The sequence below is a fragment of the Panicum virgatum genome, chromosome 1K (genome assembly GCF_016808335.1).
Source record: "Panicum virgatum strain AP13 chromosome 1K, P.virgatum_v5, whole genome shotgun sequence".
In the NCBI taxonomy this organism is placed as follows: domain Eukaryota; kingdom Viridiplantae; phylum Streptophyta; class Magnoliopsida; order Poales; family Poaceae; genus Panicum; species Panicum virgatum.
In genome coordinates this window covers 16,494,771-16,517,175 of record NC_053136.1, presented here as the reverse complement: position 1 = coordinate 16,517,175, position 22,405 = coordinate 16,494,771, and the positions used below count along the sequence as shown (strand labels likewise).

The following is a 22,405-nucleotide window of genomic DNA, read 5'->3' as shown; positions in this document are numbered from 1 at the left end:
TGTGCTGCCATTGCGGCCTCCTGTGCCGTGCGCCGCCGCAAAAAGCCGCCGCGCCATGGAAGGCCGCCTGCCCCCTGTGCAAGCGCCGCCGCCTCCTAGCCCTTGCACCGCCGCACCGGGGCCATGTGCCGCCACCTCCTGTGCAAGCGCCGCCGCCTGCCCACGGTGGCACCGCCTCCTTCGTCTGGGACGACGGTTGTTCCTTCCCTTGGGGTCCGCTGCCGCCCCTTGGTGCTGTGCCGATGCCGGCCTTGGTCGGCCGTCGGCTTCCTATGGCGGAGGGGTGGCGAGCGCCGAGGGCGCCGGCGAGGCCGCAGATGCGGTGGAGAAACCGGAGGAGCGCGACGCATGGAGTGGGGTTGCGACTGCCGATGGCGGCAATGTCGGGCTTCCTCATCGACGGCGAGGACTCCGATGGTGAGCCATCCAACGATCCCGACCACCGGTGAAGTGCCATTCGCGACCATGAAGGCCGTGGCATCCTACATGGCCATGGCCATGCTGTCTTTGCGGAGTCCATGAAGTCGTGAATCCGCCATGGACGGTGGTTGCCGTGGCGGTGCAGAGGCCATTGTGCATCTGTTCTTTTCATTTCCTTGCAAGAGTTCTCGTCGAGTTCGTGAGGCAACTCGTTGAGTTGTGTCTCGGTGAGTTCTTTGGGGGTGAGCAGTGGAACTCGGCGAGTTCCCCTTGCCCAGGGAGCCAATTCAGTCCCTGTTCTTGATTCTTTCGTGCGCTCAGTGTTGAGTCTAGCATGACTGATAACGTGATAAGAGTAGAATTGAATGGAATGGTTGGATTATCTTGTTAATAGAGATCACTGTTTATATACAAGACCAAGGGAGGCCGAAGGGGCATGCCCCTTCGGTATGACCCCTTCGTGAGTTGGCCCTTTCGTGGATTGGCCCTTTCGTGAAAAATAACCGACTACTGACTAATCTTATTAACTATTACAGAAATTAATTACTAATCCTAATTTCTTCATAACAGGTGCGAGATGGGGTGCGGGCGTGGGCCGTTTGGTCCACTGCCTCATCATCCAGCGGGTCGTCTGGCTGGCTAGAAGCATCCCAGGGACGAGGGGTCGAGCGGCAGGGGCTTCTAGTTTACGGTCGACCGTAAACTCATTGTTAAGCGGTCGATGCTCCGACAGTATTTTTTTTCCGTTTTAGGAAAAAAGTTGTGCACGTAACTCTGGGGAACATTAATATGGCAAGGTGTGCCCACCATGTCCGCCTCCACCACCTTCCCACCGGCTAGAAATTAGATTTTCATTCTCTTTGAGATTTTCTTTAAGAAGCAACAACCCTTTCGGGACCGTGGGAAACAGGGGTATTTAAAGGGTGGGGGGTTGGAATAAAAGTAAGTTTTATTTTCTCTATAAAAATTAATAAATTATTTGTTTAAAAAATGTTGTTAAAAGGTAAACGTGCTAGAATTGTGGATTGTGCGGAACGAAAAAAGGACGATTTATGTTCTGGGAAAAAACTATACTGTCGAAATTTGTGGGAAAAATAAACTATAGAAAAATAGAGCCTAGAAGGCGACTGATCTGGGAAAACATTTCCAGAGAAATTACTGTAGCACCAAAAAAGTGAGAATCATTGTATGTTTTTTTTGTAGCTCCTGAGGATAGCAGAACCTTTGACAATGGAAAAAAAAGGTTAACACAAATGTCGTAGAATTTTTCTTGTCCTACATTTAAATGAAGAAATTTAATTCTTATGTGCCCTGAAAAAAAAAAGAAAAACAAAAAATACAAAAAAAACTTATTAGTTGAAAAAAAAAACATGGTAAATAAAATTAGTAGAAGATTTTCAATAGACAAGTTTTCGAATAATTCTTTTTTGAAAAAATTCTAGGGAACTTATAATTTTTTCTTACTTTGCTTAGCATGAAAAACTTATGAAGTAAACTTTGTCAGAAAACTTAGTTTTCAAAACTTATACAACACCACTTATACAACAAACCTATCAAGTTGAACTTTCTGAATTTCAAAAAAAAATATTTCAGCCTAAAGTTTATTCAAAAAACTGTGTAACAAATTTTCAAACAAACAATTCTACAAACAAGTATAGGTAACTTATATAAGACTTTTCTAAATAATTTTTTCCTATGGAACTTCCCTAGTAACTTTCCTATAAATAAAACAAGTATCTAGAAAATTTTGTAAAAGAAAACTTTACAAAGGAAATTTTGTAAAAGAAAACTTTACAAAAATTTTGTAAAATATTTGTTTCTAGAAAACTTATCTGGAAAACTTGGACAAAAATTATGTCATGAAAATATTAACACATACAACTTTCAAAAAAATTTAAAAGAAATCTTTCTAGAAGAATTTTCTGGAAGAACTTTGATAAATAACTTAGCATCCAAACTTCTGTAAATCTTTCTAGAAATATTTTTAATGAAAGACTAATGAAATGAAACTTTTTCCATATAAAAACTTATTCCTTTAGAATTTTTCTTTACGTAGAAAACTTCTAAAAAAATTAAAAGAAATCTTTCTAGAAGAATTTCCTCGAAGAACTTTGATAAATAACTTACCAACCAAACTTTTGTTGATACCTTCTAATTAAATTTAGGTTGAAAATATTTGCTAGCAAATTTAACAAACTTTTGTAAATCTTTCTAGAAATATTTTTAATAAAAAATTTATGAAATGAAACTTTATGGAAAAACTTATTCCTTTAGATTTTTTTTGGAAACTTCCTGTAGGAAAACTTTTTCAACTAAAAAAACTTATGAAGGTCATTCAAACGTAGAACTTTTTTTATCAAACTCTCTTAACAGTTTATTGACAAATTTTGGTTTAAAGTTCTTTATATGATTTCATATAAATATTTTATCATATACGTTTTGTGTATATTTATCTACATAACTTTTATACCAAAACTTCATCAATAACTATGTTGTATAAACTTTTTTGGACCTTTTGTACATAAATTTTGTTAGGAGAAGCTTCATCTGTATAACATTTCTAAGAAAAAAAATATTATACAGTACATACTACTTGGTATAAAACCGAGCATCAAGACAACAACGGTAGTCAGTTGAGCACTTACTTGTGATATTTGATTTATAAACTGTCCAGAACTCCAGATTCATGTCCTCTTCCTATACTCCACATCCATGATGACTTGCTACAGAAATTGAAATAACAAAAGAAAATAGCCAAATTAAGTACCTGTATACAGAGGCACACCAAAAAGCTTTTCTTAACAGTATTTCTCCACTTGGAATGCATTTCTCTAAAAAGTCTGTTGATATGCCATAATGAAATGGTTCAGTGGCCCACAAAGGATCGGTAACTATCCGCTACCTCCTTTTGCATTAGGTCGCTGTAGTTAACTAAATGTAAGGGAGTTTCAACTTAGTCAACAATGAGCCATAGAAATAATGTTCGATGGTGATGGCTCGATCATTAGTATGAATTTCAACCCAAGACGAGCATAAGTGGATTAAGAGCTAGAACTTGTCTCAGTCAAAGCTCAAGTAGACTCAAGCCCAGCTTGTGAAAAGGTGAGTGCTACTCTTCCTCAGATAAATATGCCATAAAAACTGAACTGAAGATCGAGTAAGATTCAATCTACTTATGAAATTCAGCACCTACCCTTCCATACAATAACTCGTATAAAACATCTTGCAGAAAATCTGATAGAAAAAACAAGTGGAGCATTCAAAGGATTAATTCGAGAACAAACCACACAGTTCAATACAAAGAAATGCTGAATCTTAGCTTAACCAAGCTTGAATCAGAACAGAAGCGACCTAACTTGAGTAAGTAATGGGTCACGAGCACTTCTGACAACCTGAATCAACAGGTAATTAAACAAGCTTATTGCAAGTCTGAATCCCTGAAAATATTGGCATTCCAAAATGAGTTGGTTTAACTTCTCTCAGTGTAATTAAATGAGTAATTGTAAAGGCTTGCCCCAACAAATGGTTTTGAGATCTCGGTTCCCTGTTGATGATGCTAGTGCCAGGTGCCAGGTTTGGAATTCAATTATTCCCTTAACATTACCAGAGATGGTATTGGTTACAAAAAAAAAGCTACTGGAAAGTTTAGTAATAGGCAACTGTTTGCCACAATAGCACAGAAATTTGTGCTAAATCTGAACCTATTTTATAACAAACATGAGGGGTAGTGATTAATGATTGTGGGTTTGTAAAGCTCTGCAGGTAGCAGGCAAGCTAGCAGTCTAGTGCATTAGAGAGTTGCTGCCTGCAGTATGTTGGGAAGGGATTACTACCATAAAATAGCCAGCAATTTTGATCCGCAGGGTATGGCAGTTCCAATCGTAGCTGTAATTCTACTAATATTCATAACGGCGACATGCCAACTAGTTTCTTCCAATCAGCAGCCAACAAAGACCTTTCAGCTAGGCATCGTGAGAAGAGAAGATGTAGAAAGGGAAAGGAAGCAAGGTGCGTGGGCTCACCAGGGATTGCTTCCTGCGCTGCACTCAGACAGGTGCTCTCCTCCAAACTGCCGCCACTCATGTGGTTCTCCCTGGACGCCTCCTCTTTGGCAAGCAAGATCCGGCACTCCGCCAAGCGGATCTAGCGGCCCCGCTCGGAGGTCCTGCTCGCGCCGCTGCACTCCAACGGCTGCATCTCGCGGTCAGAGCTCAACGCCAACACCGCTGCCGCCGCCGCTCGCACCACCAAATCAGCAGCGGGCATCAGGCATGGTCGTCGAGCCACCTCCTCGATGGCGAGCAGCACAGGGATTGATGAGGCGGTGAGAGGGGCGAAAAATTGGAAAGGTAAAATGGGGAACGATTGAGAAAGAGAAGGAGAAGGAGCAGAGGGAGTCGCGCTCTGATGGGACCCACCATGTGCGCTGAGCAGTGCGGTCGAGTCCACCGTGAGTTTGGAAGGCTACGGTCGACTGTAGAATCACCATGGGTCGAGGGGCTCGTCGCGGGGGCCGCCACGGCTCCGCCAAGCACTCCGCTGCCATGGGTAACCGCCGTTGTCGTTCCTTTCCTTGGTGCACCCCCACGGCGCGCCGCTGCTGACGATTGCCGCACGGGGTTTTTGCAGGGCGTCCTCGACTGGCCCCTGCGAAGGGATGGCGGTGCCGGGCCGTCGTCTGCTGCGGCTCCCGCTAGCCTTCCGTCATCGGGCTCATCTGCGTCGTCGGACTCCAACCATCCGAAGCCGCACCCAGACGTGACTGACCTGGTGCGCGGAGCAGACCAAGCTCGTTGCTGGTATGCGGCCGCTACGGTGGAGGTTGAGAGGCTGAAGAACAGCCTCGCCGCCATGGAGGTGGCGCTGAAGGAGGCGGATGCCGAGACTGCTGACGCTCTCGCCCGGGTCGCCGGTGAGATCTTGTCTCGTGGTTCGGATCGCCCCGTTCGTGGGCGAGCACAATCTGACGTGTTGCCATTGTTAGGTTTGGAGTAGAAGGCAGGCGTCGCACGCCAGGAGGTGGCGGAGATGCGACGCCGCCTCAACGACCCAGAGGATCGCCACGAGGCCCTTTTGTAGGCGGTGCTCTGCGTGTTCTGCCTCGTCAGGCCGATCGAGCCGAAGCTCATCAACCGCCTGCGAAGCTTTTCGGGTCGCATCCGGGAGGCGGTGGCTCTGGACGCTCGACGTAGCGCCACGACGATGCTAGCTTCAATCCAGCTCCGCTCCAGGTTACACCTGGGGCAAGACGAGCCGGGGTTCCCAGAGTGTTCGAGCGCAGCCACAGGCGCTCATGCTCGACTTCTATGGGGCCATCGCGGTCTCGCTGTGACGGAGGTCGACGTCGACAACATTCTTCGGAATGGGGCGGATCCCAGCCTGGATGGCCTTTGAGTGGCGCTTCGACGGAGTGGTGCTGCTGAGGAATGTGAGTACTCTATCCTGCCTATGATGAGTGAATTGTCAACCGTGCAGTGTGATCGTGCGCTTGGTCTTTGAATTGCAGGTACACCGGCGTTGAGTGTCGATGGGGAGCTGCCGTGGAGGTGCTGTGGCCGATGGACCGTGCGGTGAATGGCGGTGAAGGGCAGCCGGGACCGGAGCTTGGACCGGGCGGCAGCTGTGGCGTCCACTCCTGGATCGAGGGCGCAAGCGGCGACGGAAGGCGGGTTTCTTGGTTTGCGCCACAAAACCAAGGAGGCGGACGGCGGTCGAAGACGTGAAGTCGTGGAGGCACGGGCGTCAGTCTCGGGACTGACGAAGGAGACGGGCGTCGACGGCATCTAGGGCTTCGCTGCGGGTGAGGAGGTGACGGGCGTCGGGTGGCGTCTATGACCGTCAGAAGGCCGAGGCGGGAACGACGTCTAGGGCCACGGCGTGGAGGCGGGAATCTTCCCGCGCGTGATGTTTTTGCGGTTTTCTCAAAACCGGCCACGTACCCGGGTTTCGCGGACCCTCCAAAACCGCGGACCTGATCTTCATCAAGATGGCGGCATCGCGGAGAAGACTTCGTTTCAAAGAAAGAACCTCGGCCGTCGGATGAGATCGTGTATAGGGGGTGCTGCAGGCCAACCGGTCTGACCGGTCCCTGGCACCAGTCTGACCGGTCTGACCGGTCCCGCGGGTATAAATACCCCTTCACTTGTGTTAGGTAAATTGCGGCTTTTGTAATCAGTTCGTGAACTCTTCTGTTCTCCAGGCCGCCGCCCCTGTGTCTCCCTCCCTCTGTTCTTCTCTTTAGAGTAGAATTTGATTATGGTTTTGTGAGACTTTGTATTGGATTTGATTGGAAAAGGAGGCCCCATCCTCCTTGTGCCCTCTAGGCTTTTGAATCGATCCAATCTTGTCGTTTTTGTGCCCGTTTGTGATGGATTTTGTTTTCGTTTTTGGTGCACACGATTGCGACGGTTCCATGAGCTCTTTGTAGTGGTTCCTCTGCTTCTAGCCTCGTGCCAAACCTTCTGGAATCGCTAGCTTTTCAGAATTGGAGTTCTTGAGTTTTTGAGAAAACCCCAATCCTTCTTAATCTCTCCTCGAATTCTCAAGATTTGTTGATCTTTAGGACGAGATCTCTTAGGGATATGTTCACGGGGTAGGAGCAAAGCTATCCCCCAAGTTTCATCGATTTTCGTAGTCGTTTGGTTGAGATTCATCGTTTGAATCTAAGTTTTCGGGGGTTTTCTGGGTGCCACCGGTCAGACCGGTAGGCAAGACCGGTCAGACCGGTAGGCAAGACCGGTCAGACCGGTCTGCTAGTTTTTTAACAGCCGAGACCGGTTAGACCGGTACAGTGCACCGGTCAGACCGGTCCAGGCAGATCAGGTCGGCTGTTTTTCCCGAGTCGCTTCCGAATTGCTTCGGATTTTCGCTCGCTCATTCGAGGCCTTTTGTGTTGGTTTAGCTTTTCAATAGCTATTCCAAACTTTGGTCAGAACGCTTGAGGGCTTGGGTGATTTTCGGAACATAGGCCGACGATTCAAATTTTGAAGAAATTTTGATCGGCTCACATTCACCCCCCCTCTGGTCGCCGGCTTCGGTCCCTTAATTGGTATCAGAGCTCGGTTGAGGTTTTCAGTACCTTAACCGGTTCGAAAACCACTCAGCGACCATGGCGAGTCTTGGTAAGATCCCGGTGTTTTTCGGCGAGGATTATGCCTACTGGAAGGTTCGCATGAGAGCCTTCCTGCAGAGCATGGGAGCCGATATGTGGGAAATTACCACGAACCAGCTTTACGAGGTGCTTGCTGTTCAGACCACACCTCTCCAGGTGACCCAGTACGAGGCTAACGCCAAGGCCGTCAATGCCTTGTTCGCTGGCATTTCTCGTGCGAAGTTCTCACGCGTCCAGGGTTTTCAGGAAGCCCACAAAATTTGGACGTGCCTTGAGAACTACCACGAGGGTAAACCTCACGTGAAGGCCAGACTGTTCGAGACTCACCGGCGTGAATACGAGAACTTCACACAGGAGCCGGGTGAGAGCATTGACTTGATGTTCAGTCGTTTTCAGTCGATTGTGAACAAAGTCAATGCGAATAGATCTGCTGGTGCCCTTGAGTACACAGAGCACGAGAAGGCTCTCAAGTTGCTCTACGCACTTGACCGCTCTGTGTGGGATCTCAAGGTGAACACGATCATTGAGTCTGCAGGCTATGAGACTCTGACCGTGAACGAGCTTTTCAGCAAGCTCAAGGCCACGGAGGTGGATAACCAGACACGAGCCAAGCTCAATGGTGCCTCTCCTTCCAAGAGCATCGCTCTTGTGACTGGCCCAGGTGGTGGATCGAGCTCTAACGCTAACTCTGTTCTTGGCTTTTCTCTTGCCTCTTTGCCTTCTGTTTCAGATGAGCAGCTGGAGACGCTGGGCGACGACGACTTGTGTCTCCTCATCAGCAAGTTCCAGCGCGTCTACCACAATAGGCAGAGAAAGAAGAATCACGGGTGCTACAACTGCGGCGATCTGAACCACTTCATCGCTGATTGCTCCAAGAAGTCCGGCGGTGGCCAGAACAATTCCTTCAACTACTACCGCCACCGCGACCGCGACGAGGGAGGCTCCAACAAGGAGCGTCGGCGCCACAAGCACCGCAGTCGTGACCGGGGAGGACGCTTCGACAAGGAGTCGCTCATGAAGCACTTCCAGTACAAGGCCAAGAAGTGGGAGAAGGCCTTTCTGGCGCAGCTCAGCGATCTCGACAAGAGCTCCGACACCGACCGCTCTTCTTCACCGACCTCCGACGACGATGACAAGAAGAAGAAGAAGCGGGACAAGGAAGCCACCGGCTTCATCGGCCTTTGCTTGGCAGCCGGTCGGCGCAAGAGTTTCTGCACCATGGCGGGCGAAGCCGATGGTGCTCGTGCGTCTTCAGGTGGACATGCTACACCGACGCACTCCGGCTCTTCTCCTAGATCCGAGAGTGATTCAGAGGTAAACTCCACGATCGACCTGCTTGATACAGAGGTTAGGGAGTTGTACGCCGCTCTCGACAACCAGAAGAGGCTGCTTAAGGAAGCAGCTAGAGAGCGTAGAAAGCTTAGGGCTGAGCTGACTTGTGCTAGGGAGAAATCTAGTGAGGATGAGTGCGCTGGCTGCATATCTCACATGAACGATCTTGTTGCTCTCCGTGCCAAGCAGGATGAGAACGTCGCGAACTTAGATGTTGCTAAGACTTCGCTTGCTGACGTGTCTCATGAGCTCGCTAAGGCCAAGCATGAACTAGAACTAGTTAAGGACGCTCCTATTATTAGCGATGTGCTTGAATGCGATGAGTGTCCTATTTTTAAGTCCGGTCTAGCTTCGTTGCAGTCCAAGTTTGCTACTGTTGTGTGCGAGCTAGAGGAGATGAAGTCTAGGCCAGTTTTGCTTGGTGCTTGTAAGCTTTGTCCCACGCTTAGGTTGGAGCTAGATGAGAAGAACGCTTTGATCAAGTCTTTTGGAAAGACTAAGGTCGTAGAGTCTAGCCCATCTATTGACTGCTTTGTTTGCCCTAGTTTGATTGCTGATCTGGATAGTCTTGCGGTAGAGAAAGCCAACTTGGAGAATGAGAATACCTATCTTAGGGCGATTCTGAGTTGGGTTTCTAGCAGTGAGCCGCAGTTGGGCATGATGATTAAGCAGTTCAAGCGTGGTGATGGGTTTGGGGTCGGTTACACATACACGAAGTCAGACTTTGATAGGTTGTATGGTAAGATTGGCAAGGCTACTGGAAACACTGCTAGCACGAGCACGCAGCCTTCGCTTGTTGACCCCGCGGATGGTGTGCTTAAAGAACCACCGAAAGCACCTCCGCAGAAGCAGGTTTGGGTTCCAAAGCCCAATGCGCTGAGGAATCCCCTCGACACGCTCCCTGCTGCCACAGCCCAGGTTGCCCAGAAGAAGAGGGCTGCTCCTCCCCGTCCGCAGGCTAGGCCTCCACCTCCCAAGCGTGAGGTGAGGTATCACTGCGAGTTCTGTGACAGGGAAGGTCACCTGGAGGAGTTTTGCTTCAGGAGGAAGCGGGCTGTGAGGCGAGAGCAGGAGAGATGGAACGCGGACATGTACTCTGCTCGGGTGCAGTGTCCTTCTCGGCGTGGTGGTAGGCAAGATGCTAGGGCGCGCCGTGTAGGTGGAGGTCAGGGAGACGGTGGTGGTTACCGTGCTCCAGCGGGTGGTCGCTTTGCCGGTCGTGCTCCTGGTCATTTTTAGTACGGCTATGGACCACGGGACCGAGGCTTTGGAGGAGGTTTTGAGGCTCCACGCTTTCCTCGCGGTGGAGTTCGTCAGTCACGCGGTAGACGGGACGGGGGATACGCTTTGCCTGATTTTGCTAACCCTTCTGTAGAGCAAATGGCTCAACACTGGTTTGCTTCTCACTTTGCTAACCCCAGTGTTGAGACATTTGCTCACCCTTTGTCTCACTACTGATGTGCAAGTCAGAGGCTTGGAGAACAGGTGGATCATGGACTCCGGTTGTTCGCGCCACATGACCAGAAATGACAAATGGTTTTCCAGCCTCACCCCGATGCGCTCAAAGGAGTACATTGTGTTCGGGGATAATGGAAGAGGAAAGGTACGTGGACTTGGCGCTGTTCGAGTTTCTGATCGTTTTACCCTGAGAGAAGTTGCTTTGGTTTCGAATCTTGGCTTTAATTTGCTCTCTGTTTCGCAACTTCTTGATGAGGGGTTTGAGGTTCGCTTCAAGGAGGGTTGTTCGCGTGTTCTGGATTCCAGGGGAGATTTGGTTTGCCGGATTACACCTCGCGATCGGGTTTTCTTGGTTGACTTCTCTGGAACTCCTCTTGGCCCTTCTCGTTGCTTGTTGGCTGGTCCTTCTTCTGATCTGTGGAAGTGGCATAGGAGACTTGGACATTTGAGCTTTGACTTGTTGTCGAGACTGAGCTCACTTGGCCTGATCCGAGGATTGCCCAAATTGAAGTTTGAAAAGGACCTTGTTTGCCATCCGTGTCGCCACGGGAAGATGATTGCCACTTCACATCCGCCTGTTAATCAGGTGATGACCTCTCACCCTGGAGAGTTGCTACACATGGACACTGTCGGTCCTTCTCGGGTGATGTCTGTTGGTGGGAAGTGGTACGTTCTTGTGATTGTGGACGACTTTTCTCGCTATTCTTGGGTCTTTTTCATGAGAACCAAGGATGAGGCTTTCGAGTTTGTTTGAGACTTGATCTTGAGGTTGAAAAACAAGTTACCCCAGGCCATGAGAGCGATCCGCAGTGACAATGGCACAGAATTAAAAAACGCTCGTTTTGATGCCTTTTGCAGTGATCAAGGGCTCGAACACCAGTATTCTTCTCCCTACACTCCACAGCAGAATGGAGTTGTAGAGCGGAAGAATCGGATGCTGGTTGAGATGGCGAGGACGATGCTCGATGAGCATAGGACTCCTCGCAAATACTGGGCTAAGGCGGTTAACACCGCTTGTTACGTGTCCAACCGCATTTTCTTGCGTGCTTTCATGCACAGGACTTCTTATGAGTTGCGGTTTGGACACCAGCCCCGTGTTGACCATCTCAGAGTTTTCGGTTGCCAGTGCTTTGTGCTGAAAGATGGAAATCTTGACAAGTTTGAGTCTCGCTCGTCTGACGGTATTTTTCTCGGTTATGCTTCTCACTCTACAGCGTACCATGTGCTGATTATTGATACTAACATCGTCAGAGAGACTTGTGAAGTCACTTTCGACAAGACTGCACCGTGCAATTCTTCTGTCTTTGAAGTTGCAGGAGATGATGAGCTCGCCACCTCCATCTTTGAAGATGAGGAGGAAGAAGCTGCAGAGGGCGACGCTGAGGCTACCACGCGTGCTGTGGACCTAGCTATCTCTGCCACGAGCTCGGACGATGACGACGGCCCCGACCCGACTACGTCTACTTCCCGGGGGCTGATCGAGGAGGTGACTCAGGCTTCACCAGCTGCACCTGAGGAGACACCAGCTTTGGTTGAGGAGGAGGCGACTTCGACACGGGAAGCACCGCAACACATTCAACGTCGCCATCCACCTCAACAGATGCTAGGTGATCTCAACGAGCGAGTCACCAGGTCCATGGTAACAAGTATCGCTGGCTTTGCTCATTCAGCGTTTGTTGCTTCTTTTGAGCCCAAAGATATTGGACACGCTCTCTCTGATTGTAATTGGGTCAATGCCATGCATGAGGAACCTGAAAATTTTGAAAGAAACCAAGTTTGGGTTTTAGTCGAGCCTCCACCTGCTTGTAATCCCATCGGAACGAAGTGGGTTTTCAAAAACAAGCAGGGTGAGGATGGGTTGGTTGTTCGAAACAAGGCTCGTCTTGTTGCCCAGGGGTTTTGCCAAAAAGAGGGTATTGATTTTGAGGAGACTTTTGCCCCTATTGCTCGTTTGGAAGCTATTCGAATCTTTCTTGAATTTGCTGCTTCCAAGGGTTTTAATGTTTTCCAAATGGATGTTAAATCTGCATCTTGAATGGTTTTATCGAAGAAGAGGTTTATGTGAAGCAACCCCCTGGTTTCGAAAATCCCAAGTTTCCAAACCGTGTTTATAAACTTCAAAAAGCTCTTTACGGTTTGAAACAGACACCTAGAGCTTGGTATGATAGATTGAAAACCTTTTTGCTGGCTCAGGGCTTTAAAATGGGATGTGTGGATAAAACGTTGTTCCTCATGCGGTCTGACAATGACTTTCTATTAGTTCAGATATACGTGGATGATATTATCTTTGGTGGCTCTTCTCATGCTCTTGTTCCAAGTTTTCTGAGCAGATGTCCAGGGAGTTCGAGATGAGCATGATGGGTGAGTTGCAGTTCTTTCTCGGGCTGCAGATCAAGCAAACTCCTCAGGGCACTTTTGTCCATCAAGCCAAGTACACTAGAGACTCATGATCGGCTCTCTCATGTACCTAACGGCGACGCGACCGGACATCCAGTTCGGCGTCTGCCTCTGCGCGCGGTACCAGGCGTCTCCGCGCACCTCCCACAGGCAGGTGGTGAAACGCATCTTCAGGTATCTGAAATTCACCCCTGAATTTGGTCTTTGGTATTCTGCGGATTCTTCTCTGGTTTTGGTGGGCTTTTCTGATGCCGATTTCGGTTGGTGTCGGTTGGATCGCAAGTCGACATCTGGCACTTGTCAATTTCTCGGTACATCTTTGGTGTCTTGGTCCTCTCGCAAGCAGGCTAGCGTAGCGCTTTCTTCCACAGAAGCTGAGTACGTTGCCGCTGCTAGCTGCTCCTCCCAGATCCTTTGGATGAAGCAAACTTTGCAGGATTATGGATTGAGTTTTGGTAGGGTTCCCATCTTTGTAGACAACATGTCAGCCATTAGCATTGCAAAGAACCCTGTCCTACACTCCAGAACCAAACACATAGATATCTGGTTCCATTTCCTGAGAGATAACCATGAGAGAGGCCACATAGACTTGGTCCATGTTCCTTCAGAGAGGCAAACCGCAGATATTCTCACCAAACCGCTTGAGCAGGACACCTTTGCTCACTTGCGAGGGGAGCTTGGGGTTTGTTACCACTTTTGGTTGCTGACTTTTCTTTGGTTAGCCTTGTAGATTTTATTTGCTTCTCTTTGTTTTCTGGGTTTGGTAGTTGCATTGTGCATATGCATTGTACATATTTGCATTTTGCATTGTCTCACTTGCACTAGCATTCTTGTATACATTGCTATGATTTTCTAGTGCCTGCTAGTGTGAGTTGATAAACTTGATCATGTATAGCTTGCTCCATTGTGTATATGACATCATCTGAGTTAAGCTATTTTGATTTGAAAATCTGAAAACATGATCACCCTGTCTTGGCTACTAGCATGTTAGGGCGTGTTGATGTGCTTTGCTATCTTATTCATGCCAGTGTAGCTTTTCGTTCAGCAATTCATACTTGAAATGATCTAAATCTGATAAAATTGCTTGAACTGCTCTTGAAATGGATTAAAAAGATCCAGGTGGGATTGCTTGTCGCACTGATCGAGCTTTCGAGACGGCTCACTTTGCACTTGTGAGAACCCGGGCAAGGCTGTGCATGACTGAAACGAGTGCCTTAAGCTTCTGATTGTCTTTGGCATATGCTTGGCCTCGTTGCTAAGTAAAGCATGACAAGCTTTCAACCCCTGGCATTAAGAATTGCTTGATATAAATTTGATCGAAAAATGAATGTTTGCAACATGCTTTTGGCTGGGTTGGCTCACTTGTATGAGTATGTTTAGCACTGCTTTCCATTTCCTACTTGTTAGTGCTAGATCTTGGGTGATGCTTTTATTTCTCCTAAACTGATATTGCCTAGCTCTAGACTGATTTGATATACCCTGTTGAGCTAGATGCAGGTCCTGTTTATGGATGCACACGTGCTTGTGACTAGATGTTGCTCATATCCTTGTATCCCTGAATGCTTTCACTTACACCTCCTGCATTGCATTCATTGCATAGCATCTGTTCAGGGGGAGTCTCAGCTTCAGGGGGAGCTTTAGGTCTGTTTAGGCTTGATGTGTGCATGTGCCAACAAGGGGGAGAATTTTGGGAGAAGTGATCGAACAAGGGGGAGACTTGTTTGATTTTTGAAAAACCTGTTGTGCACAGGGCCTTGAGAGTGCATCATTTTGGGAGAGTTACACTTGTGAGAGGGAAAAGCTTTGATTGGGGAGTTTTTGTTTTGTTCTTGGCTCCTGGTTTTCCTCGTTTTCCCTCTGCTTCTTGCATGACTGCGTCGAGCGTTACCTCTGTCTTTGAGGAGTCATGTTTTGGGTTTTGATCGATTGCGTCGAGCCTTTGCCCTTGTCTTAGGGGATCGATTTTCCTTGAGTAAGTGACTGTTCTTGCCTTTCTGAGCCTTTCGTCACTTGCTTATGCTTCTTTGTTCTTTTCTGGTTTCACTTCTCTTAGTTCGTTTGTGGTGTGTTGACAATGCACTCATCAAGGGGGAGATTGAGGAATGTGAGTACTCTATCCTGCTTGTGATGAGTGAATTGTCAACCGTGCGGTGTGATCGTGTTCTTGGTCTTTGGATTGCAGGTACACGGGCGTTGAGTGTCAACAGGGAGCTGCCGTGGAGGTGCTGTGGCCGATGGACCGTGCGGTGGACGGCGGTGAAGGGCAGCCGGGACCGGAGCTCGGACCGGGCGGCAGCTGTGGCGTCCACTCCTGGATCGAGGGCGCAAGCGGCGACGGAAGGCGGGTTTCTTGGTTTGCGCCACAAAACCAAGGAGGCGGACGGCGGTCGAAGACGCCAAGTCGTGGAGGCACGGGCGTCGGTCTCGGGACTGACGGAGGCGATGGGCGTCGACGGCGTCTAGGGCCTCGCTGCGGGCGAGGAGGTGACGGGCGTCGGGCGGCGTCTAGGGCCGTCAGAAGGCCGAGGCGGGAACGGCGTCTAGGGTCACGGCGTGGAGGCGGGAATCTTCCCGCGCGTGAGGTTTTGGCGGTTTTCTCAAAACCGGCCACCTACCCGGGTTTCGCGGACCCTCCAAAACCGCGGACCTGATCTTCATCAAGATGGCGGCATCGCGGAGAAGACTTCGTTTTGAAGAAAAAACCTCGGCCGTCGGATGAGATCGTGTACAGGGGGTGCTGCAGGCCAACCGGTCTGACCGATCCCTGGCACCGGTCTGACCGGCCTAACCAACCAGTCTGACCGGTCCAACGTACCGGTCTGACCGGTCCCGCGGGTATAAATACCCCTTCACTTGTGTTAGGTTAATTGCGGCTTTTGTAATCAATTCGTGAACTCTTCTGTTCTCCATGCCGCCGCCCCTGTGTCTCCCTCTCGCTGTTCTTCTCTTTAGAGTAGAATTTGATTATGGTTTTGTGAGACTTTGTATTGGATTTGATTGGGAAAGGAGGCCCCATACTCCTTGTTCCCTCTGGGCTTTTGAATCGATCCAATCTCGTCGTTTTTGTGCCCGTTTGTGATGGATTTTGGTTTCGTTTTTGGTGCACATGATTGAGACGGTTCCATGAGCTCTTTGTAGTGGTTCCTCAGCTTCTAGCCTCGTGCCAAACCTTCTGGAATCGCTAGCTCTTCAGAATTGGAGTTCTTGAGTTTTTGAGAAAACCCCAATCCTTCTTGATCTCTCCTCGAATTCTCAAGATTTGTTGATCTTTAGGACGAGATCTCTTAGGGATATGTTCACGGGGTAGGTGCGAAGCTATCCCCCAAGTTTCATCGATTTTCGTGGTCGTTTGGTTGAGATTCATCGTTTGAATCCATGTTTTCGGGGGTTTTCTGGGTGCCACCGGTCAGACAAGTAGGCAAGACCGGTCAGACCGGTCTGCTAGTTTTTTAACAGCCGAGACCGGTCAGACCGGTACAGTGCACCGGTCAGACCGGTCCAGGCAGATCAGGTCGGCTGTTTTTCCCGAGTCGCTTCCGAATTGCTATTCCAAACTTTGGTCAGATCAGACAGGCAGTCATTCGAGGCCTTTTGTGTTGGTTTAGCTTTTCAATAGCTATTCCAAACTTTGGTCAGAACGCTTGAGGGCTTGGGTGATTTTCGGGACATAGGCCGACGATTCAAATTTTGAAGAAATTTTGATCGGCTCCCATTCACCCCCCCTCCCCCCTCTGGTCGCCGGCTTCGGTCCCTCAGCTGCTCATGGGCCTGCTAGCGCCGGCCTGGCCAAGTACCCCAAGAAGGTGATCCTCGTTGCCGGCCTCGCCAAATACCCCTAGAAGGTGATCCCAGGCGGCGGCAAAGACTCCTTCGCGGGCGACGTTCTTTATGTTTTTCTTCTCTTTGGTTTGCTTGTCGGACATGTATCGCTTTCGTTTAGGTCTTGTGAGCTTATTTTCGTGCTAATGATGATGATGCCGGTTTGACCTTTTCCCATCGTTTGGGATGATGGGCGAGAGACGTGAACTAGGGTGACTTCCCGAGGACAGGTTAGCGGGTGCCGCGGCTGTCGAGGCATTTGCAGTCCGCAGTCCGACCTATGGTGCTGGGCGCGCTACACTTTGCTCAGGCGATCTCCGCTCGTCCGTTCGTGATGGGGTCGGGTATTGCCATAGGTTCGCTCAGGCGACCTATGGAATTTGTACAACAGCCTTCTCTAAGGGTAGAAACGACGTATAGCTATTCGATGTTCCATGCGTTGGAGAAGACTTCTCCGTCGAAGGTCTGAAGCTTGTGTGTGCCGGGTCGGAGCACCTCTACTACGATGAACGGCCCCTCCCATGTCGGGGAGAGTTTGTAGCTATCCTTGTTGCTCTACACACGCCGCAGCACCAAGTATCCCACGCTCATGGCCCGTCCACGCACGTGACGATGGTGGTACCTGCGCATCGCTTGCTGGTACTTAGCCGATCGCAAGAGCGCGATGTCGCAAGCCTTGTCAAGCTAGTCCATCACATCTTCTAGGGCGGTATCCGCCCCCTGCTCGCTATACGCCCTGACCCGTAGGGATCTGTAGTCCAAGTTGGTCGGGAGGATTGCCTCCGAGCCATACACCATGAAGAATGGCGTGAAACCGGTCTCCCAGCTGGGAGTCGTCCTCAGGCTCCACAGGACGGTAGGGAGCTCAGCGACCCAGTGTCCCGCAAACTTCTTGAGCTGGTTGTAGATCCTGGGCTTAAGCCCCTGCAGGACCATACTGTTTGTGTGATTGACCTGCCCATTCGTGCGGGGGTGCGCGACTGCGGCCCAATTGTCGGATGTGGTAATCGTCACAAAACTCCTGAAACTTTTTCCCGGTGAACTGCATACCATTATCCGTAATGATGGAGCGCGACGGGCCTTGCCTCGATCCACTTTGTGAACTTGTCTACGGCGACAAGGAGGTGGGTGTAGCCTCCGGGTGCTTTCCTCAACCCTTGGCGTGGCAAGAACTTGCTTCTTCGCCAGCGGTACGGTGTTGTTGACGCAAAAATCCCACCATAGGTACTCTCACGCTCCACGTTTGCTAGGGATGGGTCCGAAAAGCTCAATAACTGGTGAACAGTTAAACCCCGCTGGACGGATCTAATATACTCGATAACTGGTGAACAGCTAAACCCCGCTGGACGGATCTAGCATGCTCGATAACTTTGTGCGCCATAGACGGAGGAAGAAGTGACGCGCTGTTAACCTGAACACATCTACTCTATTTAGTTCCCTAGACTTTAATAAATGCAAAGCATTGTAAGCAGAAAAGTAACATTTGATTGGCTCTATATGCCCTTCTCAATGCAATTGTTTCTGGGTATAAGTTGGTATATGGTATTGCTTTAATTAGATGGATTTTACTACAATTTAAATGAAGAATCTTATCTTTGTGAAACAAAATTTGAAGGCTAAACGAGTAGTATTTGCGGAACCAAGGGAGTACAACAAGCCTTTTTATCCATTCAAGAGAAGGCCACGCGCCCACGCCACATTTTGCGCGTGACAGTTAATTACCTAGTAGTTCTCTGTAGCGGTCGCATCCAAAATTCAAAATCCCCTCCTTCAGTTCAATTTCAATATAGAGTAAACGCCACATTTTTTGGGACCGGCGAGATGCCGTGCCTATTTTGCTCGTGGTGGTTACCTTACCTACGGAGTAGTTTTCTGTAGCGGCCGCATCCAAAATTCAAAATCCCATCTTTCATGCAGTTCAATATAGATCTAGTAGTAATTATATAAACGCTAGATTGGCCATCGCAGCCAGATTCACTCACCCAAAACTAAACCCTCCATCGCCGTCGTCTGCAGGCGAGCCACCGATGAAGGGAGTCCAGCTCCGGCGCCGAGCCGCCACACTCAAACCACAGAGTGAGGAGGCCACGGTGAAAGCCACGAGAGCGAGAAGTTCCAGGAGACGCCTGCGCCAGCCGTCGCTCCCGCTCGTCTACTTCCCAAGGTTTTAAATCTCCGGCTATAGCTTCCGCTATCTCCGGCTATAGCTGTTTGAGAGAAATTTAGCTAAGTTTTTTCACGTACAATTTAGCTCTTAGCTACCGCTATAGCCCGCTATAGCTGGCTATAGCTCGTTTTTGGACATCGATAGCTAAATGGCTTAGCCCGCTATTTAAAACATTGCTACTTCCACGCCTGCCGAAGAAACGTCGACGTCGCCCTCGACGCCTTGGACTTCCGACGGCGCCCCGCCGAGCGCCGCCCTGTGCTCCGCTTCAGCGACTACGACCGACGCGGCAGCTCCGCGGTCCACGCCTCCTGCGACGGCCTGCTGCTGCTGTCCCTCCCCAATGGTACCTTCTACATCTGCAACCCGGCCACGCGCCAGTGGACCAGACTGCCCCGCCTCCATGGCTTTGCGAGGGGGCTCTACCGGCACAGCTCGTCGGGCGAGTACCGCATCTTGTACAGGGGTTGGGGTCGTTTCGGCTGCTACTACGTCCGCACCGTGACCTCCGCGAAGCCAAGGTGCGTTGAGGCGCCGCCCATTATGGGGAGCGTTAGCACGCCGCCGGTCTTGCTCCATGGCCGCCTTCACTGGGCCGTCCCCGTCAGCCGCTCGCAGGAAAAGGGTCTGGTTGTTTTTGATACGGTTGCTGAATCATTCAGGGCTTGGCGGATGTCTTGTCCAGCCGATGGCAATTGGCCATGGGTGAATCTGCTTGAGATGGACGGCACGCTTGGCATCACCCGTACTGATGAGAGCAGCATGGTACTGCAGCTATGGGTGCTGCAGGACTACGAGACGGAGACATGGTCACTCAAGTACCGGATCCAACTTCCAATAATGGAGGTGGCGAGTATCGGCCAGAAATGCAGTTTCTTCAATGCTTGCAGTGTGTCCAAGGAAGGGGACGTGCTGTTCCGGACCGACCTTTCTCGTGGTGACCTTTTTCACTGCGACAGCAAGGGCAAGTTGCTTCAGAAGCTCCACTGGGACCATGTGTCTTCACATGTTAGTGGACAGTGGTTCAAAGAAAGCCTCGTCAGGCATGACTTGTTCGAGAGGCGAGATGGCCTTCGTCGCGTGAGCCAGCCGCGGTTCTTTTCAGGACTCTCTAGTACTTTCGAGTAACTAGAGTAGTCCTGCACAAAAAAAATTTCTGTCTAGGTTATTGCTTGGGCATCCTTTTGCTAATAACCAACCAGCATCTTGTTTACTTTGTCCAATTGTGTGCGTCTATATGCATGTACTGTGTGCTGGAACTTCTCAACCATGCTCGCTAATGGTAGCACATCTTATATGCTCGCTCATACATTTCTACTTCTGTGTTTCTGCTGCTGGACTATATGTCAGAAATATATACAAAATTTTGTAGGAAGATCGATATGGTACCGCACAAAGCACAATATTCTGTTTTTGCTCTAGCACGGGCTAATAATTATCTTGATAGGAATAAGTTTCAGAAATTCATAAAAAAAATTACAATCCGTGGATGATAATCAAAATTGAATTGCAGATTCAGGAATGAAGCCAACGCTAGATGAGTTAATAATCTCCAAAGAAATGAAGCCATAAGATTTAGGAATTCAAGAAATGAAGCCATAAGATTCAGGAATTCAAGCTTGAATTGCAGAAAATGAAGTGAATAATCATATTATATGTGCGTATATGCATTAGAGAACAGAGCAACCAGTGCGAAAATTAACCAGACCAGTTCACCTTTGTCACTGGTGTGTCAGTATCTCTCTTTTCTCGGATTTCTGCCCATTCATGCTCATGCTCAACCATCATCAGTCTTATAATCAGGCAAAAATAAAAAAAACAATATTCTTGTTATGCTTCACGAAAACATATTTGACCTTGCCAAGGATGACGTCATCTAAAAAACAAATATCCAGAACTTAAATGCTTGATACAAACAACATATTCTATTGATAGTAAGGTATCTGCCATTTTAGAATTTGAGGTGAGAAATGAAACTAAAGAGAAGCTTGAAATCTAGTACAAACAAATCTAACAGCCTGCCTCCTATCACTCTATCAGTAGTGGACCTGCCTCTGACTTTGAATCCGAGTCTTTCTGAACTGCTTAGTAGCACTACTCTGAATCATACCTGCCTCTAACTCTTCCTTTCAGGCTATCTCAGTTGCTCTGAATCATTGCACCGAATCACTGTATCATGATAGCAACATTCAGCTATCATGATAACATAAGCATTATAACTTTCAGGCTCAATTTTGGAATGTAGTTGCTTTTATAAAGCTTAAACCACCTACAGAAAGCATTAAGTTCCTTACCCAGTAGCAGTTTTGTATGACAGCAGTCTAACATGTCCAAGCAGCATGTAAAGATCCATTACCACTCAAATTGCCAAGCCTGCAAGACAACGACAAGATATGATGCACCATCATCTCAATGAGCAATTGAATTCAACTTTCGATGGCCTGAAATTGGACAGCTGTGTCGCAGTACCTCCAAAAGAAGCATTGAAGTTCCAAAACTTTAACTATCATCAGAGTTAGCAGGTCATTGATAACAATTCCATGAACAAGCCCATATGGTCGTCATGAGAGAAACAGGTTGTCCACTGGTCATAGTGAATCACATTCATGGAATGCATGAACCTGCAAACAGAAAGTAAATGGTCGTTGTTCAGAATTTTAGAAAAAAATGCTAATGATACAACATTGGTCTGCTGATCACTTCGATCAGAGAGCTCAAGCTCACGTTCACACACACTGGTGGCTGGAAGTTGAAGAAGGAAAGAGGAGCAGAGCACACACGTAGGTTTGTGCTGCTCAACTTAAGCTGTAGCTGCTTTCCTGCCTTCATTATATGCAAAAGCCACGAAACCATGTACAAGGTATGGTCAGCCACTACTCCAACCACTATACCTCTACTGTTGCCATGCTGCAACTTGTTGACTACATTACTTAGCTGTTGGCATTTCTTAAGTCGATACCAGGTTTGCGATGACATTGGTAACAATCTCAGAATTGCCTGTTCGCGGTCCTTAGTGCAGTCACTAGAAATGAGGGTGCCGAACCCATCCTAGCAACTGCACCCAAGGGGTGCCACTCTCGTGGTATAATAATACGATTACAGAAGGATCCGCAAGCGCACAGATATACCGTTGTAGCATTTCACCCGGAGAGTAAGGGTATCGTCATTTATTTGTGTCCCAAAGGACAGCAGCGGCAAAGGTATTGTACTTGACATTAACCATGGCATTGTGCCTCAAGCAATAGGCAGAACTCTAACAGGGGTAAGTCCAGGTAAAGAATAAGCAAGGGTAATGCGACACAACACACAACCACACTCCAAGAGGAAGGAATAAAAGAGAGAAACGACGAAACAAAGGTCTACTCTATCCTACGTTAAGTCAGCTGGAGCTTAGGCTAGGTTAGGTGTCCTAGTGCTTCTATCCAAAGCTGGGGTTATGTTAGGACATGGTTAGGACTACAGGTGCCAGGAAAAATGGGATAGCGGGGAGAAGGTCCCGCACTGGAAAACGTCCAGTTCTATTACCTCTTTGCATGAACTCCTACACCAAACCCGAATGTCGGGGAGTACACTAAACGCAACACCGTTGTTACGCCGGACGGACAGGGCTGTCACCACCTGCCGTCTACCCCAGTCACACCGTGGAGAACGGTCATATCTGAAGGATCCCGCATACCCGAGCACCACGCTCGTGTATGAAG

At 48.7% G+C, this 22,405-nt stretch overlaps 2 protein-coding genes and 1 long non-coding RNA gene across 3 annotated transcripts; 2 read left to right on the top strand and 1 right to left on the bottom strand.

The window, feature by feature from the left end:
- Window positions 1–1,452: 1,452 nt before the first annotated feature.
- LOC120697466 lies at window positions 1,453–4,772 on the bottom strand. The gene is made up of 3 exons (XR_005684501.1): window positions 4,443–4,772; window positions 3,066–3,143; window positions 1,453–1,731 (listed from the first exon to the last, which is right to left on the bottom strand). It is a non-coding gene; the product is annotated as an uncharacterized LOC120697466 (long non-coding RNA).
- A 21-nt stretch (window positions 4,773–4,793) lies between these two features.
- Window positions 4,794–6,074, top strand: LOC120697460. Its single transcript, XM_039980706.1, has 3 exons — window positions 4,794–4,968; window positions 5,050–5,332; window positions 5,405–6,074. Exons 1-3 carry the CDS (start codon window positions 4,828–4,830, stop codon window positions 5,413–5,415), a joined length of 435 nt encoding a protein of 144 aa, XP_039836640.1. The 5' UTR covers window positions 4,794–4,827; the 3' UTR covers window positions 5,416–6,074.
- Window positions 6,075–17,601: 11,527 nt separating this feature from the next.
- On the top strand, window positions 17,602–19,955 carry LOC120653318. Its single transcript, XM_039931082.1, has 2 exons — window positions 17,602–17,661; window positions 18,849–19,955. The coding sequence occupies exons 1-2, from the start codon at window positions 17,602–17,604 to the stop codon at window positions 19,830–19,832; spliced, it is 1,044 nt and encodes a 347-aa protein (XP_039787016.1). The 3' UTR covers window positions 19,833–19,955.
- The last annotated feature ends 2,450 nt before the right edge of the window (window positions 19,956–22,405 follow it).

Coding starts and splice junctions, on each gene's coding strand:
- LOC120697460 (XM_039980706.1), top strand. CDS start 4,828: ATGGGACCCACCATGTGCGCTGAGCAGTGCGGTCGAGTCCACCGTGAG. Junction 4,969..5,049: donor CAAGCACTCCGCTGCCATGG/GTAACCGCCGTT, acceptor GGGTTTTTGCAG/GGCGTCCTCGACTGGCCCCT.
- LOC120653318 (XM_039931082.1), top strand. CDS start 17,602: ATGGAGCGCGACGGGCCTTGCCTCGATCCACTTTGTGAACTTGTCTAC. Junction 17,662..18,848: donor TTGTCTACGGCGACAAGGAG/GTGGGTGTAGCC, acceptor GGACATCGATAG/CTAAATGGCTTAGCCCGCTA.